Here is a 24,750-nt window from a genome sequence, read left to right on the forward strand (position 1 = left end):
GGTTCTTGATCTTGTGGCCTACTTGTACCATAATGGAAACAATAGCATAGTCGTGAGATTACATTTTATGCATATGATGGTACTAAGCATTTGCAAGTTATAGATTGGAATAGCGGTAGATTAAACTCTATCCAGTTCTAGGTTTTCAGTGCAAGGCAGGAGCAGGCAGCTTAAACTCTCCCACTTAGGTATTTGCTGCTGAATTACCACAAATGTTCTTAGAAAGAAAAATTGGATGCATCATCCAAATTCAGATATGCATGTTTAATTCACACAAAACAGGTTCTGCCGTAAAGTGCCAAACATTGTAAGGAGATGGTTGCAGTATTGTCTGTATAATTTGGTTAATGAGGCAGGTTTTTATCACAGGATTTCCAAATGGTTTGAATCAATCAACAGTTTTGTTAGTTTCATAGAATAACATATTTTCTTGGTGCTGCTGACCTTGTTAGAACTAAGACGAAATTGTCTTTATTGACTCTTTTTATTTGTCTGAAGAGTTTCATTTGTAAGTTTTTGGAATATTTTCCTTGCTTTGTGCAACTTATCTACCTTTTATTTGTTATTAGTGAATTAAAAAATAGAATTTTTAGACAATGTTTAGGAGCATTTATGTAATTCAGCTTGTGTTAATGCTTTTTGGCCTCTTTTTTGTTTATTGTTCTACCATAATAAAACATAATTACATCAGATATAAACTTGGATGGTCCACGAAACTGGGAAACTTGTAGCTATAATGGTGAAATCTCATGGTAAAATCAACTTTGGCAAATACGAATGTTCCATTCTCATTTCTGCCTTACATGAGCTTTTTGATCTCCAATGAGGAAGATGATTGGTACAGTGATGAAATTGACCTTAGCATTAGGTTAAGTCAGGGCATTTCAGTTAGAAATTATAATTTTGGTTGCTGTTCAACTTTCTTAGTAAAATGCGTTGCCTTTAAATATATGTTTGCATGTGATTAAGGATGACCTCTGGTGAAATCTAATTTCTGACGTGAGGTTCAATTGGGATAAATGTGCAACAATGTACTGTACACTTTTTGCTGTTTGTACTGCCACTGTTCTTTTTGCCATGCCCCTTCCTTTCTTGCATTCCTTTCTGATGTGAGCAGTGTTGTATCTATTTACATAGTATCTTGATTTGCATTGATGTATCTGTTGAAGCTGAATGTGGTGATGAGCTGTTAAATGTTTTTCTCACTTTATCCATAAAATGGATTGTTCTTTTTCCCCAGAAACTGAAGGTTTCAAGATTGATACAATGGGCACCTACCATGGTATGACACTCAAATCTGTGACGGTAAGTGGTGTTTTCCAGTCTTATGGATTGAAAGTCACCAGGTAATTAACATTTAAATTTAAAAAAATGCAAAAGGTTGAGTTTGCTCCATTCGAACAATCGAGAAGAAGAGAAATAGCAAATTGCTGCCTTGAGAACTAGTTCAATGGATGTTAATTTGCTAGACAATTTTAGAGGACAATAAAGTAGTAACCACATTGTTGTGGGGACTGAAGTCACATAAGCTAGTTTAGGTAAGGATTTTTGAACCAAATATGATTTTTTTTGACAATCTGAATCTGGTCATTTAATTTGATCATGATAAAATTTTAGTTTGTAAACTGAATTCAAATTCTCCTGATATAATGGAATTTGAACTCATGTCTTTAAATCTTTAGTCCAAACTACTACTACTGATTCAGTGATGTAATCATAAGTGGTTAATTTGAGTGACTACATTTTTAAGCATTAATCTAAGCAGTTGAAGTGAAATCCTTGATTGATTTGAGTCTTTTCCTGAAAGTCTGATCCATCTTTAATCTAAAATAATTTTAAATGATAATTCTTTGTGACAAATGCTGCTGTAATTCCTGACAATCCATGAAAAAAAATGTGTATTTAATTAGGTAATTGCCTCTTTTACTGTTAGCTTCTTCAGAGTAATAAGAGATAAGTTAGTTGCCACAGGATAGCGTTACCCTCCAAGACTGCACGTTACTTATGGGAAGCAGGAGGTGCCTTGCCTGAAGCAGGCGTTACTGTGAAATAAAAAGATAAATTGGCCAAAGAAGCAGTACAATATTATGCTATCACTTGATTTAATCTTCAAACATGTGGATTCAGTGATGCGCCATAATTTTTATCCTTAAGTGACAGCCGCATGAAAACCATCCTAAATACATAAAATGTGCAATAGACCATTAATTTTAATGGGGCTGGGGCCATGATAATTACTTTCTAACTGTTGCTAGTGATGGTAAAATTGCCAAGGAAATATAGAGTTGTGTAATTAATAGTGTAGCTGAAAATGTGTTGCTGGTTAAAGCACAGCAGGTTAGGCAGCATCCAAGGAATAGGAAATTTGACGTTTCGGGCATAAGCCCTTCATCAGGAATGAGGAGAGTGTGCCAAGCAGGCTAAGATAAAAGGTAGGGAGGAGGGACGTGGGGGAGGGGCGATGGAGATGTGATAGGCGGAAGGAGGTGAAGGTGAGGGTGATAGGCCGGAGTGGGGTGGGGGCAGAGAGGTCAGGAAGAGGATTGCAGGTTAGGAGGTCGGTGCTGAGTTGAGGGAACTGACTGAGACAAGGTGGGGGGAGGGGAAATGAGGAAACTGGAGAAATCTGAGTTCATTCCTTGTGGTTGGAGGGTTCCCAGGTGGAAGATGAGGTGCTCCTCCTCCAGCCGTCGTGTTGTTATGTTCTGCCGGTGGAGGAGTCCAAGGACCTGCATGTCCTCGGTGGAGTGGAAGGGAGGGTTAAAGTGTTGAGCCACGGGGTGGTTGGGTTGGTTGGTCCGGGCGTCCCAGAGGTGTTAATAGTGTAAGTCACTTCTTATTTCTTCTTTTGTGCTGATCACACTACTCAAACTGAATATGGTCAATAATGACTAAATACATAGACATTAGAAATACATAATAGTGAATTCCTTTTCATTTGATATTGTATTTTAAAGGCACTTTGCTGCATCTCTCTGTACTCTGAACCAAGTACATAGTTTAATTTTTTTTCCCCTAAAATACAACGAATATTGAAGTTTTTCATTATTCTTTGAATGCACTTAATATAAATTTTTCCAACAAAAGAAAACTGCATACTTGCTGATGTTTGCTGCTTCTGACTTATAATTTATGCAGTTTTTACTGAAGTGTTTTTGTTCTCTCTACTTTAGACAAAAGGACAGACTGTTGAATTGTGATCACATTGGGGCTATTGTGTGATCTCCAAAACAGCATTGTTTTTCTGTCTAATGTTATTTCGCATGAGATTTGTCAATTGACTTGTGTGGACTAGAAGTGACAACTTGAACTTGAAATCAAATGTGTTTCATATGTCACAAACAGAAATTGCTGGAGAAACTCAGCATCTGTGAAGAGTAAACAGAGGTTTCAAGTCCAGTGACCCTCCTCTTTTTTTAACATGTCAGTTGTCCTAAAAGACATTATGTAGAAGGTAACCAGACTTTTCAATTCATGGAACTGATCTACAATTACATTGTTTCTTCTTTGTTTTAAAACTGTGCAAATATTTGGCAAATTTCTTGGCTACTGTCTATGAACAAGGAATCTTCTGTCGCTCTCACCAAAATTAAATTCTTGGAAGTAAGAATGAAACTAAAGAAGCTTCCTATGGTATAAACTTTGAGAACCCTGAGTTTCTTTGTTCAGACTGCAGTCATTTGATCACAGGGGAAAGGGACCTAAGTCATTTTCACTGAGCTAGTACAATGGTTTGTATAATTTTCTTTTTGAAATGCAAAGCTGATCATTTTGAGGGTTGACATCCTCCAGTTGCAGACTAATGAATTTTATTGTTTATTGAAATGAACCAAGTGACATCAGATTATCGGGAAGTAACTTTAGTATTAATATTGTGGCAGGTCTTCAGAACAATTTTGGGTAAGCACTTTTAAAGGGAATGAGCATAAAGTCAGAGATTTGTTTAGGAAACTTGATTTTGAGGTCACGCTTGATTTTGTACATTTAGAGTTTAAAAAGTATATTGACAAAGTTCACCTTGTATATCAATAACTGCAGTAAGGGCTCATGAGTAGTAGTTCAACTAAAGTTAAATGGAAGGATAGCTATTGTGGACATTCAACTTGGGCCATTATGACTTTTAACAAGGAAGAATAATTTTGAAGAGAGAGACTCACTAAGTTGGCACCTGCAAGCTTTAAAATTGTCCCCTCCACAAGATCTTGATTATTAGTTTGGATTAGCCAATTACCCTCAAGTGGATGCTAAAGTTAAAAGTTAAGAAAACCAAATACCAGAAATATGAGCAATGATGAAATTAATGATTGATTTGAAAATGGGAAATTTTTGGATGATCTCATTGAAAGTTTAAAAATTATGAAAAGAATTATAAACGTTGATCCAAAGAAATTCAATTCAAAAGTTATCTCTGTAAATGGTTTAATATGATGACATCTTTAAATATTAGTTGACGCAGATTATAAACATTAAACATTAATAATAAGTAAATAAACTGCTGAGTTTTATACCCAATGAACTATGGAGTTAAATAATAAACTACAAAGAAAGATCACTGAAATTAGAAAATTTCGATTGATTATTCGCAACAAATGAAATCTCCAGCAAAGTTGCACGGGATTCCTGATTTATCCCACTTATGAAAAAGGCAAGTTAGGCCTGGTCTTTTCTGTGTGGTCCCATTTGCATGTTTTATCCTTAATATTCTCGGGGCAATGAAACTACAGGCTTACCAGTATCCAAATTCCAAGCGCAGTAGAAAAAATTGAACCTGTTGGTTGTTTTTAGCAGGTGAAGAAGAATACTATAAGTTAAACTGTAAGATTGCATCTTCTGAAAAGACAAATATGGTTTAATATTCATATAGTCTTTATGGACTAAAACTTGTACTTTTTCTGAAAAATTGTTTTCTTTAGTGTAATTAGGTGAGGGAATATATCATAAAGCAAAAGTATTGTGGTGTTTGATTTTTCATATATTATTTTTTATTCATACATGGATTATGGGCACTGTTGGTTGGCCAGCATTTATTATCCATCCCTAGTTACCTTTGAGAAGGTGGGGCGAGCTGCCTTCTTGAACAGTCACAGTTTCTGTGCTGTTGGTAGACCCCACCATGCAGGAGGGAATTCAGATTGTGATCCTGTGACAGTGAAGGAAAGGTGATATGTTTTCAAGTGAGTGGCTTGGAGGGGAGCTTGCAAGTGGCAGTGTACCAATATATCTGTTGCCCTTGACCGTCTGGATGGGAATAGTTGTGGGTTTGGAATGTGCTGTCATCTTGGATGAATTTATGCAGTGTGTCTTGTAGGTGCACATTACTGCTACTGAGTGAAGGGAGTGCATGCTTGTGGATGTGCTGGCAATCAATGAGGCTGTTTTGTCCTAGATGGTGTCAAGCTTCTTGTGTTGTTGGAGCTGCACTAGTGGCAAGAGGGGAGTATTCCATCACAGTCTTAATTTATGCCTTCTAGATGGTGTATAGGAGAAAGTGAGGACTGTAGATGTTGGAGATCAGAGCTGAAAAATGTGTTGCTGGAAAAGCGCAGCAGGTCAGGCAGCATCCAAGGAGCAGGAGAATCGACGTTTCAGGCATAAGTCCTTCTTCAGGAGTGAGGAGGGTGTGCCAAGCAGGCTAAGATAAAAGGTAGGGAGGAGGGACTTGGGGGATGGGGCATTGGGAATGCGATAGGTGGAAGGAGGTTAAGGTGAGGGTGATAGGCCGGAGAGGGGGTGGGGTGGAGAGGTCAGGGAGAAGATTGCAGGTCAAGAAGGCGGTGTTGAGTCCGAGGGTTGGGACTGAGATAAGATGAGGAGAGGGGAAATGAGGAAGCTGGAGAAATTTGCGTTATCCCCTGTGGTTGCAGGGTTCCTAGGCAGAAGATGAGGAGCTCTTCCTCCAGGCGTCGTGTTGCCATGGTCTGGCGATGGAGGAGGCCAAAGACCTGCATGACCTTGACAGAGTGGGATGGGGAGTTAATGTTCAGCCACCGGGCAGTTGGGTTGGTTGGTGCAGGTTTCCCAGAGGTGTTCTCTGAAACGTTCTGCAAGTAGGCGGCCCGTCTCCCCAATGTAGAGGAGGCCACATCGGGTGCAGTGGATGCAGTAAATGATGTGTGTGGAGGTGCAGGTGAATTTGTGACAGGTATCAAAGGATCCCTTGGGGCCTTGGAGGGAAGTGAGGGGAAGGTATCGGCGCAAGTTTTGCATTTCTCGCGGTTGCAGGGGAAGGTGCCGGGAGTGGAGGTTGGGTTGGTGGGCTAGGAACCCTCCAACCACAAGGGATGAATGCAGATTTCTCCAGCTTCCTCATTTCCCCTCCCTCCCCCACCTTGTCTCAGTCCCAACCCTTGGACTCAGCACCACCTTTTTGACCTGCAATCTTCTTCCCGACCTCTCTGCCCCCACCCCCTCTTCGGCCTATTACCCTCACCTTAACCTCTTTCCACCTATTGCATTCCCAACACCCCTCCCCCAAGTCCCTCCTCCCTACCTCTTATCTTAGCCTGCTTGGCACACACCCCTCGTTCCTGAAGAAGGGCTTATGCCCAAAACGTCGATTCTCCTGCCTGACCTGCTGCGCTTTTTCAGCAAAACATTTTTCAGATGGTGTATAGGCTTTGGGGAGTCAGGAGGTGAGTTACTTGCTGCTGCATTCTTAACTGTTGATCTGCTATTATTGCCACACTTTATATGGCTAGCCCAATTGAGGTTTTACTCATTGGAACCTCTAGGGTGTTAATAGTGGGGGATTCAGTAATGGTATAGCCTTTGAAAGTCAAGGGGCACTAGTACGGGTGTCTTGTATTGGAGATGGTCATAGCCTGGCATACACTATTGGCGAGTTTGTTAGTGACAAAGACATTTAGAAAGGCAAATGATAAGGATGTTGCAAAGAGTCTACAGGGCAAAACTTGGCAGGTGGAATATATCGCGAGTAATTGTGAAGTTATGCAGGAAGATCTAGATATTTATATGGGGAAGGTTGCAGAAAGGTGCAGCACAGAGGGATTTGGGGAGGAAGGTTTTCATGCATAAATACCAAAAAGCTGTCAGACAAATCTAGCAGGTAATAGCAAAGGCAAGTGGGATGGTGACTTTTATTTCAGACTTGAAGCATTAACTCCATTTCTCTCTCCATAGATATTGTCAGATTTGCTGAGTTTCTACAGCATTCTCAGAGTTTATTGCAGATTTTCAGCATCTGCAGTATTTTGCCTTTAATCAACCTAGTGAATCTTCTGTCAACTGCCTCCAATGCCAGCATAGTTTTCCTTTGACAAGCCGACCAAAGTTATTCACCTTTTGTCTAGGTGCAATCTAACTACTGCCTTGCATAGTTTCAGCAAAACTTCCATATTTTCCATAGGGTTTGAAAATATGGAAGTTTTGCTGAAACTGTGCAAGGCAGTAGTTAGATTGCATCTGGACAAAAGGTGAATAACTTTGGTCGGCTTGTCAAAGGAAAACTATGCTGGCATTGGAGGCAGTTGACAGAAGATTCACTAGGTTGATTAAGGGCAAAATACTGCAGATGCTGGAAATCTGCAATAAACTCTGAGAATGCTGTAGAAACTCAGCAAATCTGACAATATCTATGGAGAGAGAAATGGAGTTAGCGTTTCAAGTCTGGTATTACTGGTGAGTTCTGAAGAAGAGTAACATGGGACTTGAAATGTAACTTTTTTTTGTTTTTCCATAGGTGCTACCAGGCTTGCTGAGTTTCTCCAGCATTGTCTATGTTTGTTTCACTAGGTTGATCCTGGATATGGAGGGATTTTCTTATTAGGATAGGTTGAGTCTGTTTTAGAAGAATAAGAGGTGACCTTATTGAAACATACAGGATTCTTAGGGGGCTTCACAAGGTAAGTGCTGAGAGATTGTTTCCACTTGTGGGAGAATCGAGGGCCAGAGTGCATAACCTTAAAGTAAGGATTCACCTATTTCAGACAGATGAAGAGGAATTTCTTCTCTGAGGGTAATGAAATTGTGGAATATCCTCTATGAATATTTCCTTGGGGGTATCTCTGTCTATTTGATTTTCCCCAATCTACAGGAAAGATAAAGTCACACATGATTTATACACTGCTTTTTTGACATGTCATCATTATCTCCTGATTTATTGTCTTTCCTGTTGTACATCTACTTTTAGGGGCCTATAGACTATTCCCACCAGTGCCTTCCTCCCATCATTGTTTCTTTCTTCCATTTTAATGGGTTTTACATCTTCTGATCTGAAGTCATTGCTTGCTATCATACCTATTCCAACTCAGTAACAAAGCTACCCCATCACCTCTCACTTATTACCTGTTCTTTCAAAATCAGACATACCCCTGAGTATTTAGTTTTCAACTTCTATCTCCATGTAACCTTGTCTCCATAATGGCAATAAGCACATATCCCTTCACTAATTTTTATTCCAATTACTCCAGGCATTTAAGTTAAGAGCTATTAATTTTGCATTTTTAGCACTTTTCCCTTTGACCTGATTCAATGCTATTTTTCTAAATCAGTCCACTCTGTCTGTTGGTATGATGACCCAGATAGCTGCCCTGCAATGCAGCAATGCAACCTTATCCTTTTGCTTCAAAGTCAAAAAAACTGTGGATGCTGTAATTCAGAAACAAAAACAAAAGTTTCTGGAAAAGCTCAGCAGGTCTGGCAGCATTTGTGAAGAGAAATCAGAGTTAATGTTTCGAGTCTGGATAACTCAAATTTCTCAGATGCTGCCAGACCTGCTGAGCTTTTGCAGCAACTTCAGTTTTTGTGATTCTTTTGCTTTGTTAGCTACTGTTTCCTTCTCCCCACCTCTCACCCTCTGGTTAGTTACATCATTAATTTTTAAATTTAATTTCTCCTGGCCTCCACCTCATCACAGATATACTTTGTTCTTCTGTCTCCCTACTACAGGTTTAAAAAATATTTAATACTTTATTTCAGTTCAGATGAAAGGTCATTGACCTGAAATATTAACCCAGGTGCTGCTTGACCTGGGTTTTTCCTGACCTTTTTGATTAAGTAACAAAACAAAACCTTAAGAAAGCTTTTAGGTTATCTGTGCTAATATCTCCTTTTGTGATGTGGTCATATATTTTGATTGAAAAAGCCACAAGGAAGAACTTTTGGATGCTTTATCATATTAAAGGTGCTATATTATTAACACTATATTATTGGTCTCTTTATGTGTGGAAGGATGAAAGTGCATTAGAAATAGTTTGAGTAAAGTTTACTAGACTGACCTGGAATGTATGAGTGGGGTGATTGCTATCTTGTAAGGACAGATTAGATAGGCTCGGCTTGTATCCGTGGAGTGTAGATAAGGGAAGACATAACTTGATTGAAACGTATAAGCCACTCAAGGATTTTGACAGTGTGGATGTGGAGAAAATGTTTTCTGTTGTGATAAAAATCTCTAGATAGTGGCCACTATTTAAAACTGAGGGAATGTCCATTTAAGACAAAGGGAAAGAGATTTTTTTTCCTTTGAGTGCCAAGAGTCTTTAGAACTTTTCTACAAAGGACAATGGAGTGAGAATACTGAAATAACTTTTTAAGGCAGAGATAGATGGATTCTGGATGAGTGAGGAGTGAAAGTTTATCATGGTAGGCAGGAGTGTGGAGAATGCAATCAGCTTGAATGGCAGAACTGCCTCAAGGAACAGAGTGGCCATTTCCTAATTCCTATGCATGTTCTAAGTTATAAAAAAAAGTTGTTATTGATTCAAATTAAGATTTCACCCAGTTTGATTGAATATTGACTTTTCAGAATATTGTTCTTCAGTGTGAATAACTTCAGCAGCCTGTGTCTTTTGATTGTGGGCTTCTTGCCCAGATTCACTTTGTTGTATTCAATATTTAAGGATTGTACAGTAACTGAACAAGTGCCATTATAATGCTGTTTAATACAGTACTTCCTTTTGCTCCTTCATTTGCTAACTTTTATTTTTCACTGCAAGCTGCTTCTTAGTTATTGAAGATTATGTAGATGCTTTACATTGACAATTGATCATCATCATTGATCATATTGTTGTCTGCCAAGAATATAACAAAAATTGAATCCAGCTTTAGAACTCTCAGTTGACTTAGTATTATGAATAGACTGTTGTAGGTATAGATGGACAAATTAATTTTAATTTGCGGAATGCCAGATGGAATTTGCATATGAAAGGTCTTGGATAATTTAAGTCAAATAAATTTTGTTTAGCTGCTATTTCCCCTTGCAGAAAATGGAGGAATTGAGGGCAAAATGTGTATATTGAAACCTGCTGTGGTCACTCTTTGAGAGTTAATATTGTGATCTGATGTACACAAAGGACTTGTATTCTGGATGAATGTTTCAATCCGTCTACACACGTTTGGAACATATTACATTTTTATTTGTATACATAAACTATTTTACAAAGAATGGGGATTTGATTAATGGTTATGATTGAAAACATAAATATTTATATTTGCAGTATAAAGACGTGGGTGATTATAAGTGATTTGTATCGATGACTTTTGATGATTTGAGTATTTTGTATCCACATATCAGCACTCTTCTACTTCTGATGAACTGTGGACATTTGATTGATTATTTTCTTTATGGACCTGAGATTGTTTATTGTTTATAATCATAAATCACCAGAAAAGCTGCTGTTCTGTAGAGACTTATTACTGCTGCATTTTTTTGAGAATTTCGCTGAATAAGCCTTTTGCCATACACTGGAATCCAGATAAACTTGTCCCCGAGCCAAAGAATAATGGAAGCATAATATTAAAATAATGTAAATTCTCCCTGTATTCTGGTTGAGTACAGAAATAGTGTTAACTATTAAGAATAGAAATGATTTTATTCTTAATGGTTAATACTATTTGTGTACTCCACTGGATTCCTACTCCTCTCTGGTGACATTATAACTCACTAAATTTAGTTCCCATCATTGTCTATCTTCAGTCATGACTACCAAACTGAATCCCCAAAACTGAGTTTGCATATGTCGTTCATTCTATTTATTCCTTTATACTCTGTTTGTATAAAGAGCCCTTATTCAGATCCCACATACCACCCTTTTACTATTAACAGGATTCAAGCTACATGGTATAATATGCAAACTTGTCCTTGAAAGCTTACAAAAGTACATCAAACATCAATGACAAGGGCAGCAAACAGCTACTCCCCAATCCCACATACTGTATTGTATCTGACTTGAGTCTCTCAGCAGCAAACATGAGAGAGAAAGTACTGGCAGTACAAGAGCCTGGATGTCAGAGCCGCAGGAGAAGAAGTTACTGCATGGGTCTGTGAAGTGGGGGAGAGGTTACAGTGATTGGGAAGTGGAGCTAATGTCTGAATGAGTTGAGAGGTTTGGGAAGTAGCCATAGCTTGTCGGATATGTGGAACAGCCCATCTTCCGCAGCTACATTGGCACCACCCCCACCTTTTCATCTGCAACATTAATGACTGTATCGGCGCTACCTCGTGCTCCCATGAGGAGGTTGAACAGTTCATCCACTTTACTAACACCTTCCACCCCGACCTCAAATTTATCTGGACCGTCTCAGACTCCTCCCTCCCCTTTCTAGACTTTCCATTTCTATCTCGGACAACTGACTCAACACGGACATTTACTATAAACCGACCGACTCCCACAGCTACCTAGATTACACCTCCTCCCACCCTGCCCCCCTGTAAAAACACCATCCCATATTCCCAATTCCTTTGCCTCCACTGCATCTGCTCCCAGGAGGACCAATTCCAATACCGAACAACCCAGATGGCCTCCTTCTTCAAAGACAGCAATTTCCCCTCAGACATGGTTGACAATACTCTCACCGCATCTCCTCCACTTCTCGCTCCTCTGCCCTTAAACCCTGCCCCTCCAATCGCCACCAGGACAGAACCCCACTGGTCCTCACGTACCATCCCACCAACCTCCAGATACATCGTATTATCCTTCGTCATTTCCACCATGTCCAAACGGATCCGACTACCAAGAATATATTTCCCTCCCCTCCACTATCAGCGTTCTGGAAAGACCACTCCCACCTCGTCAGGTCCACACCCCCCACAACCCAACCTCCACTCCCAGCACCTTCCCCTGCAACCGCAAGAAATGCAAAACTTGTGCCCACACCTCCCTCCTCACTTCACTCCAAGGCCCCAAGGGATCCTTCCATATCCATCACAAATTCACCTGCACCTCCACACACATTATTTACTGCATCCGCTGCACCCGATATGGCCTCCTTACATTGGGGAGACAGGCCGCCTACTTGCGGAATGTTTCAGAAAACATCTCTGGGGCACCCGCACCAACCAACTCAACCGCCCTGTGGCTGAACACTTTAACTCCCCCCTCCCACTCCGCCAAGGACATGCAGGTCCTCGCCCTCCTCCATCGCCAGACCATGGCGACACGACACCTGAAGGGAGAGTGCCTCATCTTCCACCTAGGAACCCTCCAACCACAAGGGATGAATGCAGATTTCTCCAGCTTCTTCATCCCCCCCCCCCCCCCGCCCAACCTTATCTCAGTCCCAATCCTCGGACTCAGCACTGCCTTCTTGACCTGCAATCTTCTTCCCAACCTGTCTGCCCCCACCCCCCCCCCCTCCGGCCTATCACCCTCACCTTAACCTTCTTCTACCTATCACGTTCCCAATACCCCTACCCCAAGTCCCTCCTCCCTACCTTTTATCTTAGCCTGCTTGGCACACCTTCCTCATTCCTGAAGAAGGGCTTATGCCTGAAACATCGATTCTCCTGCTCCTTGGATGCTGCCTAACCTGCCGCGCTTTTCCAGCAACACATTTTTCCACTCTCATCTCCAGCATCTGCAGTCCTCACTTTCTCATAGCTTGTGTTTAGATTAGATTCCCCACAATGTGGAAACCGGCCGTTTGGCCCAACAAGTCCACACCGACCCTCCGAAGAGAAACCCACCCCCCGATATTTACCCCTGACTAATCCACCTAACACTACGGGCAATTTAGCATGGCCAATTTACCTGATATCTTTGGACTGCAGGAGGAAACCGGAGCACTTGGAGGACACCCACGCAGACATGGGGAGAATGTGCAAACTTCACATGGACAGTTGCCCAAGGCAGGAATTGAACCCAGGTCCCTGGTGCTGTGAGGCAGCAGTGTTAACCACTGAGCCACCGTGCCGCCCCAATATATTTCTATTTCTGAAAAACACATTTTATGTTTTGTCTTTAAATTATAATGTTATATTGGCTCAATTACTTGATGTGCCATTCTAACTTTTCAAAATAAGTCTTGATCCAAAAAGCATTTGTTGCTGTGGTATATAACATGGAACAGTAGTAACAGTGATACAAATCAGGGAGCAGTGGTTAACAGAGTCTTAGAGATATGCAACACAGAAACAGACCTTTCAGTCCAACTCATCCATGACTAGATATCTTAAATAAATCTAGCCCCATTTGCTAGCATTTGACCCATATCCCTCTAAACTGTTTCTATTCATATACCCATCCAGATGACTTTTAAAAATTATAATTATACCCAGCGCCATCACTTCCTCTGGCAGCTCATTCCATACAAGCACCACCTTCTATGTGAAAAAGTAGTCCCTTTGGTCCCTTTTACATCTTTCCCCTCTCACCTTAAGTCTGTGCCTTCTAGTTTTGGGCTTCCCCCACCCTGAGGAAAATATCTTGTCTGTTTACCCTATCCATGTCCCTCCTGATTTTATAAACCTCTAAAAGGTCACACCTCAGCCTCCAGTGCTCCAGGGAAAATAGCCCCAGTCTAATCAGCCTTTCCCTATAGCTCAAACTCTCCAATCTTGGCAACATCTTTGTAAATCTTTTCTGAACCCTTTTAAGTTTCACAACATCTTTCCTACAGCAGGGGAACCAGAATTGCATGCAGTATTCCAAAACTGGCTTGGCCAATGGGTTTGTACAGCTGCAAGATGACCTCTGAACTCTTATATTCAATGCAATGACCTATAAGACAATCATACCAAACACCATCATCACTTCCTATCTACCTGTGACTCCACTTTCAAGGAACTAAGAACTTGCACTCCAAGGTCTCTTTGTTCAACAACACTCCCCAGGACCTTAGCGTTAAATGAATAAGTTCTGCCCTGATTTGTCTTTCCAAATGCAACATCTTACATTTATCTAAATTAAACTCCATCTGCTTCTCCTCAGCCTGTTGGTCCATCTGATCAGGATTCCCATTTAACTCTGAGGTAACCATCTTTACTGTCCATTACACCTCCAACTTACTCACCATACCTCCTATGTTCACGTCCAAATCATTTATATAAATGACAAAAAGCAGTGGACCCAGTACTGATCCTTGTGGCACACCCACTGGTTGCACAAGCCTCCAGTCTGAAAACCAATCCTCCATCCTCTGTCTTCTACTTTTGAGCCAGTTCTGTATGCAAATAGCTAGTTCTCCCTCTATTCTGTGTGATCTAGCCTTGCTAACCAGTCTATCATGAGGAACCTTGTTGAACACCTTTCTGAAGTCCATACAGATCACATCCACCGCTCTGCCCTCATCAGTTCTCTTTAATACTGCTTCAAAAAACTTAATTGATTTCGTGAGGCACAATTTACCACGCACAAAACCATGTAGACTATCCATAATCAATCCTCGTCCTTCCAAATACAATTAAATCCTGTCCGTCAGGATTCCTTCTAAAACTTGCCCACCACCGATGTCAGGCTCACTGGTGTGTAGTTCCATGGCTTTTTGTTCCCACCTTTTTAAAATAGTGGCACCATGTTAGCCAACTTCCAGTCTTCAGGCATCTTACCTGTGGCTATTGATGATGGAAATATCTCAGCAAAGGGCCCAGCAATCTCTTCCATATCTCCCACAGAGTTCGAGGGTATTCCTGATCAGGCCCTGAGCGATTTATCCACCTTTATGTGTTTTAAGATGTCCAGTACCGCCGCCTCTATATTTTTGGATATTTTTCAAGATGTTGCTATTTATTTCCCCACGTTTTCTATCTTCCATAATCATCTTCACAGTAAACACTGATGCAAAATATTTGTTTAGTATCAACATGGGGTGGCTTTGCTTAACTTTAAGGCACCCTGTTCTCTCACTACTTAACGTTTTGTCCTTGATGTATTTGTAAAATCCCTTCGGATTTTCCTTAACGCTATTTGTCAAAGATATCTTGTGTTGAGTTTTTGCCCTCCTGATTTCCCTCAAGTATACTCCCACTGCGTTTATACCCTTCTAGGTTATTACTCGATTTCTGCTGTCTGCACCTGCCTTGTGCTTTTTTTCTTCTTCTTGATCAAAATCTCAATTTCTGTAGCCACCTCCCAGCCTTGCCCTTCACTCTAACAGGAAGATGTAGGGCGATCCCTGAATCTGCGGAATAGTTTTCCGCAGTTTCAGTTACCCGTGGTTTACAATGGCCCGAGCATATTATAGGGAACATTCCAGCATCAGAACCAGGAGGCTGTCAGGAAGATACATTTCCCATTTAAATGAATGGGTTTGTTCCTATCGGCGGTTTCGAGCTTCTGCGGTAGGTCCTGGAACGTAACCCCCGCCCATATGGGGGAGCTACTGTACTCTCTCTGCACCCTCGTTATCTAATTTCTGAAGGCTTCCCATTTTCCAGCTGTCTCTTCACTTGCGAACATCCACCCCCAATCAACCTGTGAAAGTTCTTGCCTAATACCATCGAATTTAGTCTTCCTCCAATTTGGAACTTAACATTTTAGGTCCAGTCTATCTTTCTCCATCAGTATTTTAAAACCCTGTCCAACACTGCCACCCATCCACCCCCAACACTGTCCTCTGCCCACCCCCCATCCGCTGCCCCCAATACTGGCCCCCGCCCGCCCACCAAACCACGACTAACACTGCCCCCCCACCTGCCCCCAACACCGCCCCATGTGCCCTGCCTGGTCCCCAAACCCCGTCTAACACCTCTCCCACCCGCTCTCAACACTGCCCCCCATCTGTCCCCCCCCGTCCGCCCCCAACACTCGATAGCTTAAATCTTCTGAGCAGTTCTAGCAAATCTACCTATATGTCTGTTGGTTACATATGCAAATTTAAGTAGCTGCTAAATTTGAAATTGTTGCTTTCTCCATGTGTTATGACTTTAAGTTGAATAGAGGGATGATGATTGTTGAGAATATAGATGAATTCTTTTGATTCTGCTTACTTGTAAGCCCACATTTTCCATATGATCTCCAAATATCTATAGTAAAATATAAGGAACCTAGGACACTTAAATACATTCTCTTCCCAGTCAAGATTGAGATTTAATCTTGCATTGGCTGGGATGACTGCTTACCCAGACCTGTGCTTTTGGTTTGAAGATATAGTTCGCTTTTGAATTCAGGTTTTTATCTTGCTAAACCTAAGTGCAGTAGCTGGATTATAGTTTATTATGGCCTATTAATGTGTGGAGAGTTATTAAAGGTATTTGGACACCGACCGAGAAAAACATCATTACTGCTGTGAAGAACAGCAAAGGACTGTTTTTAAATTAAAAAGTAAAAAACCGAATACTAGAGAGAGCTGATTTTTTTTTGCTCAAAAAGAGGGCAAACCAGGTGGAACATTTGGAGATTTAAGGACAAGGGATTACCGAGGTAGACCTTAATGATGACAATTGTTTTTTAAATACTCTTGCTGCATAGAATGGTTTTCTATGAGCACTGTAAAAAAAAAGCTGCTTGGCAAAGTGGGAATAAGTTGAGATTTAATCTTGTTACATATCTGCCAGAAGTACAGTGCAAGTTGAAAAGATTTGCAAGATGTAACCTAATTCTGTCAACTAGGTAATGCTAGCTACCTTTTCTTTAATTTGGTGTATTAGTTGCCCACCTTGTAATGTCTAATCTGTATTGATTTTTGGCTAGTTTACTACAATAAAATGTCTTAGCTGAAGAATGAGATTTCATGTTATTTCTGGGAGATTCATATCTCTTTAAAAGCTAGCTGCTCATTAATATGCAATCATAAGATAATTCATATACTGTGTATAAGCATTGATCATTATGAATCCATAGAATGATAAAGCAGTTACAATATAGAAAGAAACCATTCAGCCCAAAATTGAGAGATTTATTGTGTAATGCACCTGATCTGTTAATTTGGTTATTCCTATAAACAAAATGCACAAAACAAACAGTATTCTTGGTTATTGAAAAATGCTGTTTCTCCTTCTACTGCTGAGGATTTCAAGGGCAACTATCTTTGGTGTATTGGGAATCAAGAGTTCAACATGGCAAGAGTCAGTTACATAAATCAAGCCAATTTGGGTTTGTGTTAATTTACAAAAATGTTATGAATGTTGTTCATCTACTCACTTGCATTAAACCAGAGTGTAGACCATTGGTAGTCTCCATCACCCATCACATAATTGAAAACCACTGGGGATCGAATTTCTTAATTTTTACTCAGTTGGTAGTTAGACTGTTTGTGAAGCTAAATTTCTTTTAAGGAAAGTAAAGTATTGTAACTGGAAAATATAGTAAGCTTGTTAAATAAAAGCAAAATTCTGTGAAGTAAGAACAAAATATTGGAGAATCTCAGCAGGTCTGGTAGCCCCTATGGGCAGAGAAACAGACGTTTTGAGTCCACTGACTACAAACCCTCTTTGAGTTCTGAAGAAGAGTCATTGGATTCAAAGCATCAGTTTCTTTCTCCATAGTTGCTGCCAGACCAGTTGAGTTTCAACAACACTTTGTTCTTTGTTCCAAATAATTTTGAAGCAAACCACTTGAAACACAACTGTTTTCTGTCATGTATTCAAGCTTCTAGAGTTTACTCTGTTAAAATCAGCATTAAATGCACTCCAATTCCCAATTTGAAGTTGATTAGACCAGTCTTACCTCTTGATCTTTGGCAAGACTTTAAGTTGATTAAATGGATAAAAATAGAAAATGAGAGTAAACTTGTCAGGCAAGGCATATATCAGATTGTAGGAGCTTTTACAAGTTGAAAAAAAATTAAGAGTAGCTCAAATAAACATAGGTTCTTTAGAGACGGAGATAGGAGAAATCATGGGGAACAGAGAAACCCTTAATATTTTGTCTATTATCACAGTAGCTAACACAAATTACATATGAGAATAGAAGTAAACAAGGAAAAATAAGAGTGAGCAACCTGAGGTTATTAAATTTTTTCCATGTTTTCTTCTGGTATTAAGGGACTAACTGTTGACAAATCCTCAGCATCTGAGAACTTGCATCCTAGGGTTCTTAAATAAAAAAACCCTGCAGAGGTCATGGATGCACTAGCTTGTTTTCCAAACTTTTCTAGATTTTCAAACAATCAGAATTTTTGGAATTTTATGAAGATGTAACTAATGGGTTAGATGAAGGGGAGTTAGGTGTATTATTCTTTAGATTTTTAAAATGCATTTGATGAAGTGTCATATGAAAGGTTAACATTCAAGAAAAGGGCTCATGGAATTGGGGCAAAAACCATCATTGGACAGAAAGAAGTGAGAGGGAGTAATTGAAAAGGAAGGCAGAATATTCTTTGTAATGTGGATGTGCAGAAGGATCTTGGAGTCCATGTATATGGATCCCTGAAAGTTGCCACCAAGGTTGATAGTGCTGTTAAGAAGGCATACGGTGTGTTAGGTTTTATTGGTAGAGGGATTGAGTTCCGGAGTCATAATGTCATTCTGCAACTATACAAAACATGAGTGTGGCTGCAGTTGGGATATTGTGCACAGTTCTGGTCGCCCCATTATAGGAACAATGTGCAAGCATTAGAAAAAGTACAGAGCAGATTTACCAGGATGTTGCCTGGTCTGGAGGGAAGGTCTTATGATGAAAGGCTGAGAGACTTTGTTCTGTTCTCATTGGAAAGAAGGCAACTAAAAGGGGATTTGATAGAGACATAGTCAGAGGATTAGATAGGATAGACAGTGAAAGTATTTTCCCTAGGATGATGGTGTCAGCTTGTACGAGGGGGCATAGCTTCAAATTGAGGGGTGATAGATTTAAGACGGATGTCAGAGGCAGGTTCTTTACTCAGGGTGGTAAGGGCATGGAATGCTCTGCCTGCCAATATAGTTAACTCAGCCACATTAGGGAGATTTAAACAATCCTTGGATAAGCATGATGATGATGGGAAAGTGTAGGGGGATGGGCTTAGATTAGTTCACAGATCGGCGCAACATTGAGGGCCAAAGGGCCTGTTCTGCGCTGTATTGTTTCATGTTATATGAAAATGGACATTTTCAAATTGGCAGGCTATAGTGGAGTATTACGGGTATTAGTTCTAGGGTTGTTTCTACTTAGAATCTATAATCATAATTTATTCAGAAACTTAAGCCATGGAGAGAATTGAGCTGATGATATAAAGATAGATGATGGGAATTAAGACAGCAATAGTTATGATTTTCTTGAATGGCGGAGCAGGCACAAGAAAGTATGTAGTCTGGTCCTGTTCTATGTTCGTGAGATCAATGTACCTGTGTGGTCTCACTAATCAATTTCACTTAGTTTTTGAATGATATCTTAGATTAAATCATAATTCTACATATGGAGATCAGCACAGAATTTTGGTGTTTAATCCAGTATTGCAAGTAGCACAAAATGTGTATTCGTAGCACAAACTTCCCTGAAGCTGTTCTTTACAATGTAAAATTCTTCAGCAATGTACCTTTTTCCCTGCTTTTTAAATGAAGTGTTCAGCATTTTATTTTGCAACTTTTGTAGCAGTTAGTGGCAATCTTTGCGTGCTGTGAATTGGTTAATTTAATGGTGTAAATTTAGAAGGCTTTATAATTGGCAAGTTGAGCAAAAGAATGCAGATTCTACTTGACTGCATAACAGTACAGGCCCTTCTGCCCTCCATATTGTATAAGATCAGGCTAACCTACATACCCTTTATTGTATTATCTTCCAAGATACGTTTAAATGTCCGTGCATTCCACACACCCACCACTTTGTGATAAAAAGAACCTACCTCTTGACATCTCCCCTAAACCTTCCTCCAATTATCTTAAAATAGACATTTCCACCATGGGAAAAAGTCTCTGGCCATCTACTATGCCTCTCATTATCTTGTCCACCTCTGTCAAATCACGTCTCATCAATCTTCACTCCAATGAAAAAAGCCCTAGCTACCTCAACCTTTCTTCATGAGACACCCTCCAGTCCCGGCAGCACGCTGTTTAAAGCTACCACATCTTTCCTATAATGAGGCGACCAGAACTGAACACAATATTCCAAGTATGGTCTAACCAGGCTATATATAGCTCTTAAACTCAATCCCCATGCTAATGAAAGCTAACACACCATCAGCTCCACCCCCTTCTCTGGCCTATCTACCTTCACCCCCACCTTTATGTACCTATTGCATTCTCAGCTACCTTCCTCCTGTACTCTTTTTTCCCCCCCCATTTATTTATCTCTCAGCCTCGTTGGGCCACCCCTCATTCCTGATGAAGAGCTTATACTCAAAACATTGATCCTCCTGTTCCTCAGATGCTGCCTGACCAGCTGTGCTTCTCCAATACCACACTCTTCAACTCTGAACTCCAACATCTGCAGTCCTCACTTTCTCCTATGAATTTGGGTGGCAACTTTGAGAGATTAGGTCAGATTACATTATAGATTTTCTCCAGCGTGGAAACGGGCCCTTTGGCCAAACAAGTACACACCGACCCTCCGAAGAGTAACCCAACCAGGCCCATTTCCCTCTCATTAATGCGCGTAACACTATGGGCAATTCAGCATGGCCAATTCACCTGACCTTCACATCTTTGGACTGTGGGAGGAAACTGGAGTGCCTGGATTGAAACCCGTGCAGACATGGGGAGAGTGTGCAGACTGCACGCAGACAGTCGCCCGAGGCTGGGTCTGTGGACATAGTCATAGAACACTATAGTGCAGTACAGGCCTTCAGACCTCAATGTTGCATCAACCTTTGAAATTAATCTGATGCCTGACTAACCTACATCGTTCCATTAGTATCCATATATATGTCCTTAATGTCGGCAGTCTTCTACCTCAAGATCCCTCTGTTGCTCCACACTGCCGAGAATCCTGCCTTTAACCCTGTGTTCTGCATTCAAATTCAATCTTCCAAAGTGAATCACTTCACATTTTTCTGGGTTGAACTTCATCTGCCAATGGTCAGCCTAGTTCTGCATCCTGTCAATGTCCTATTGCAACCTACAACAACCCTCCACACTATCCACAATTCCACCAACCTTTGTGCCATTGGCAAACTTACTAACCCACCCTTCCACTTCCTCATCCAAGTCATGTATAAAAATCACAAAGAGCAGAGGTCCCACATCAGAGCCCTGTGGAACATCACTGGTCACTGAGCTCCAGTCTGAATACTTTCCATCTACCACTACCCTCTGTCTTCTGTGAGCCAGCCAATTCTGTATCCAGACAGCAAGATTTCCTTGTATCCCATGGCTTCTTACTTTCTGAATGAACCTACCATGGGGAACCTTATCAAATGCCTTGCTAAAATCTATAAACACCACATCCACTATTCTACCTTCATCAATGTGTTTTGTCACATCCTCAAAGAATTCAATACGCCTTCTGAGGCGTGACCTGCCCCCCGCTCAAAGCCTTGCTGACCATCTCTAGTCAAACTATGGTTTTCCAAGTAATCGTAAATCCTGTCTCTCAGAATCCTCTCCAATTCTTTGTTCACCACCGAAATAAGAGTAACTGGCCTGAAATTCATAGGATTATCCCTATTGCCTTTCTTGAACAAGAGAATAACACTTGCCACCCTTCAATCATCTGGCACTACTCCAGTGGACAGTAAAGTTGCAAAGATCATCCCAAAGGCGCAGCACTCTCTTCCCTTGCTTCCTGTCATAACCTCAGGTATATCCTGTCTGGTCCAGATAGATTTGTCTATCATTACGTTCTTCAAAATTTTCAGCATATAGTCCTGAAAATCAATCTGTTTGACCATATCCGTCTGTTTCATGCTGCCCTCAGAAATGTCAATGTTGGTCTTACTAGTGAATATTGAAATAAAAGTGTTCATTAAGGATCTCCCCAACCTCCTCCAACTCCAGGCCCAAGTTCCCTCCATAATCCCTGGTTGGCCCTACTCTCACTCTGGCCATGCCCTTGTTCCTCACCTAACTGTATAATGCATTTGGGTTTTCCCTAATCCTTCCCGTTAAAGCTTTTTCATGCCCCCTTCTAGCTCTCCTAAGTCCATTCTTCAGTTCCTTCCTGGCTACCTTGTAAGTATCTAAAGCCCTATTAGATCCTTGCCACCTCAACCTTAAGGAAGTTTCCTTCTTCCTCTTAACGAGATGCCTTTTGATAGATTCATTTCAAATATTCATCTCTCTGCTGTAACTCAATTAATGTATCTGAGTAAAAGGTGCCTGATTTGTTATCAATTTCCTCCTGGTTTGTGTCAACCATTTGATCAAACAGGGTCTCTGCTAATTCCGCTTAAACTTCCTTATCTGTACTGTTTGATCTCTCCTGTTTCAACTGGTAACTTTGTGACCTCGTTACCACAGAATCAGGAAAAATCCAAGGATATGTGTCCTGCAATCGTTCAGTTGTCTGAGTTTTCACTGGCCTTTCAACCACAGAAGGCAGCACTCCTCCCTGTCTACCAGCTATATTGTTAGCGAGAACAAATTGTATTTCTGGAGCTGAGAGCTTATCCAGTACTCCTGCCACGACTTCGCCATTCTTCATTGGACACTGTAATCTCACTCTACATAATTGAATGTTTCTTGTCTCAGCTTGAATTCTTGTCTCACTATTACTAGCACCTTTTCTGACAGTAATCCTTCAGAGGTATATATCTCCTCATCTTTCACCATCACACATTGAGAGGATCCTTAATATTGAAACCTCTTTACCTGCTGGTCCTGGCCTATGTGTGTAAACTCTTCCTTCACAGGTATGTGGTTTAAGAAGATCTGGCACTTCCTCCTTAACAAACCTCCGACCAGGTTGTACATTCTGATGTAGCTTTCTAGCCTCCATTGTGCTTTCTGTTACTACTCTAACAAAATTCACTGGCTTATCCTGTTTTCCTACATATAGCTTTTCCTAAGCAGGCAACACTGATTTCTTGTCATCTGCTTTATTACAGTGAAAACATTGGAGCTTTTTAACTTTCTTTTTCCTTCAAGGGTTTCCTTTTCACCCTGTGGTAAGTTATCCTTACGATCTTCACCGAGATTGACCTGTCCTTTTCCATGCAAGAATTTTCCTTTTCCCTAATTTCTATCCTTCACGGATTGAAATTGATTTTGGAAACCAAGCTTTGATTTATGGACCAACTCCTAATCATCAGCCATTTCAGCTGCTTATCTTGCCATTTTAACTCTCTGCCCTTCCACATGAAGTGAATTTTCAAACTTTTTCAAAATAATTGTCTCTCTAACACCATCATAGATTTGCTCTACTTTTAGTGCCCTTATCCACCTATCAAAATTACTTTGTTTGATCCTTTCAAATTCAGTGTAGATTTGACCAGGGTCCCTCCTTAGATTCCTGAACTGTTGTCTGTAGGCTTCTGGCACAAGCTCATATGCACTTAAGATGGATTTCTTCACCTCCTTTGATAATGATCAAAAACCTCACTAGCTCTACCTTTGTTGGAACAACAAAACCCATATGGTCACTGGCCACCGTGTTTGTTTAGCCACCTTTTTAAATGAGATGGAAACGATTTCCATATCCTTCTCATCAAATTTAGGTAATGCTTAAATATATCGAAACAGTTTCTCACCAGGCCTTTGGCTACCATGGCTTTACCCATCCTCACTAAGCTTACCTTCGGTCTTCATCTTTTTAAGCTGACTTTCATGTCTAAGTGCCAATTTCTGAAGTTCAAACTCCCTATCTTTCTTCCTTGCCTCTCTCCTTTTCTCTCTCTCCGCTTCTCTCTCTTTCCTCTACTTTCAATCATAATTCAAACTGTTCCCTTTGTGTTGCCCTTTTGCCTTTAGCTGAAGCTGATTCATTTTCAGTTGAGTTTAGCCATATCTAAAGATTCTGTTGGCATTTCCAGCAAATTTAAATGCTGAGTTATTGGTGTAATTATCTCACCTTTCCTCACAAAAGGAGGCAGCTCTAACCCCAGCTTGTCTGTAAATTCCAGCAGCTTGGTCTTAATCACCTTTTGCAAAGCCCCCAAAGTCATTTCTTCCACCCTCAGAAAACTCTTGGTGACTGAAAGAAACATTACTAACCCAAGCACTGTTTAAACCAAACAAAAGACACTAACACCTACCACTCTCTGCCTGCAAGTCCAACAACCCTAATCCCAATTTTGAACTACAGACCAAATCCTGAAACAAATCTTTTCCAGTTCAATTTATGGTTTTGACACATTGATCTCCCTGTTAAGTCCTTGATCAGTCTCTACTCCACAGACAATGATTTTACTGTTAATATGCCTAAAAGAAATCTTTGGATTCTCTTTTGTTTTTAATCAATCTGTTTGGAGATGTGACATACCTCGAGGGCAGGCAGGCTTTGAGGTAGTGATAGTTCTACTACAGCATAAGACCCTTAGATATCTTAGCTACCAACCTATTTTCATACCATCTCATTGACCTTATTTCCAGTTTGCTTATCCTATGTGTTTTTATAAAACCTGAATCTTGCATGTTTTTCCAATTGACATCTACCATATATCTCCTTTGCTTTCTCATCGTCCTCTTTTACTCCTTCTCATCCAGCGAGCTCCAGTTTTGGTTCATGTCTGTTTACCCTTGTGGCAGTGTATGTAGACAGTATGTGAATGACTAATTTTTTTAAGAGT

At 40.5% G+C, this 24,750-nt stretch overlaps 1 protein-coding gene across 1 annotated transcript in view; it reads left to right on the top strand.

Moving 5' to 3' along the window:
- Positions 1–24,750, top strand: part of cdc73 (cell division cycle 73, Paf1/RNA polymerase II complex component, homolog (S. cerevisiae)) — a 322,523-nt gene that overhangs the window by 90,633 nt on the left and 207,140 nt on the right. Inside the window, exon 10 of the mRNA XM_060830176.1 lies at positions 1,241–1,305. Within this exon, the coding sequence (XP_060686159.1) occupies positions 1,241–1,305 (65 nt within the window). The remainder of the gene's footprint in view (positions 1–1,240; positions 1,306–24,750) is intronic.

This window comes from Hemiscyllium ocellatum, chromosome 9, assembly GCF_020745735.1.
Source record: "Hemiscyllium ocellatum isolate sHemOce1 chromosome 9, sHemOce1.pat.X.cur, whole genome shotgun sequence".
Taxonomy (NCBI): domain Eukaryota; kingdom Metazoa; phylum Chordata; class Chondrichthyes; order Orectolobiformes; family Hemiscylliidae; genus Hemiscyllium; species Hemiscyllium ocellatum.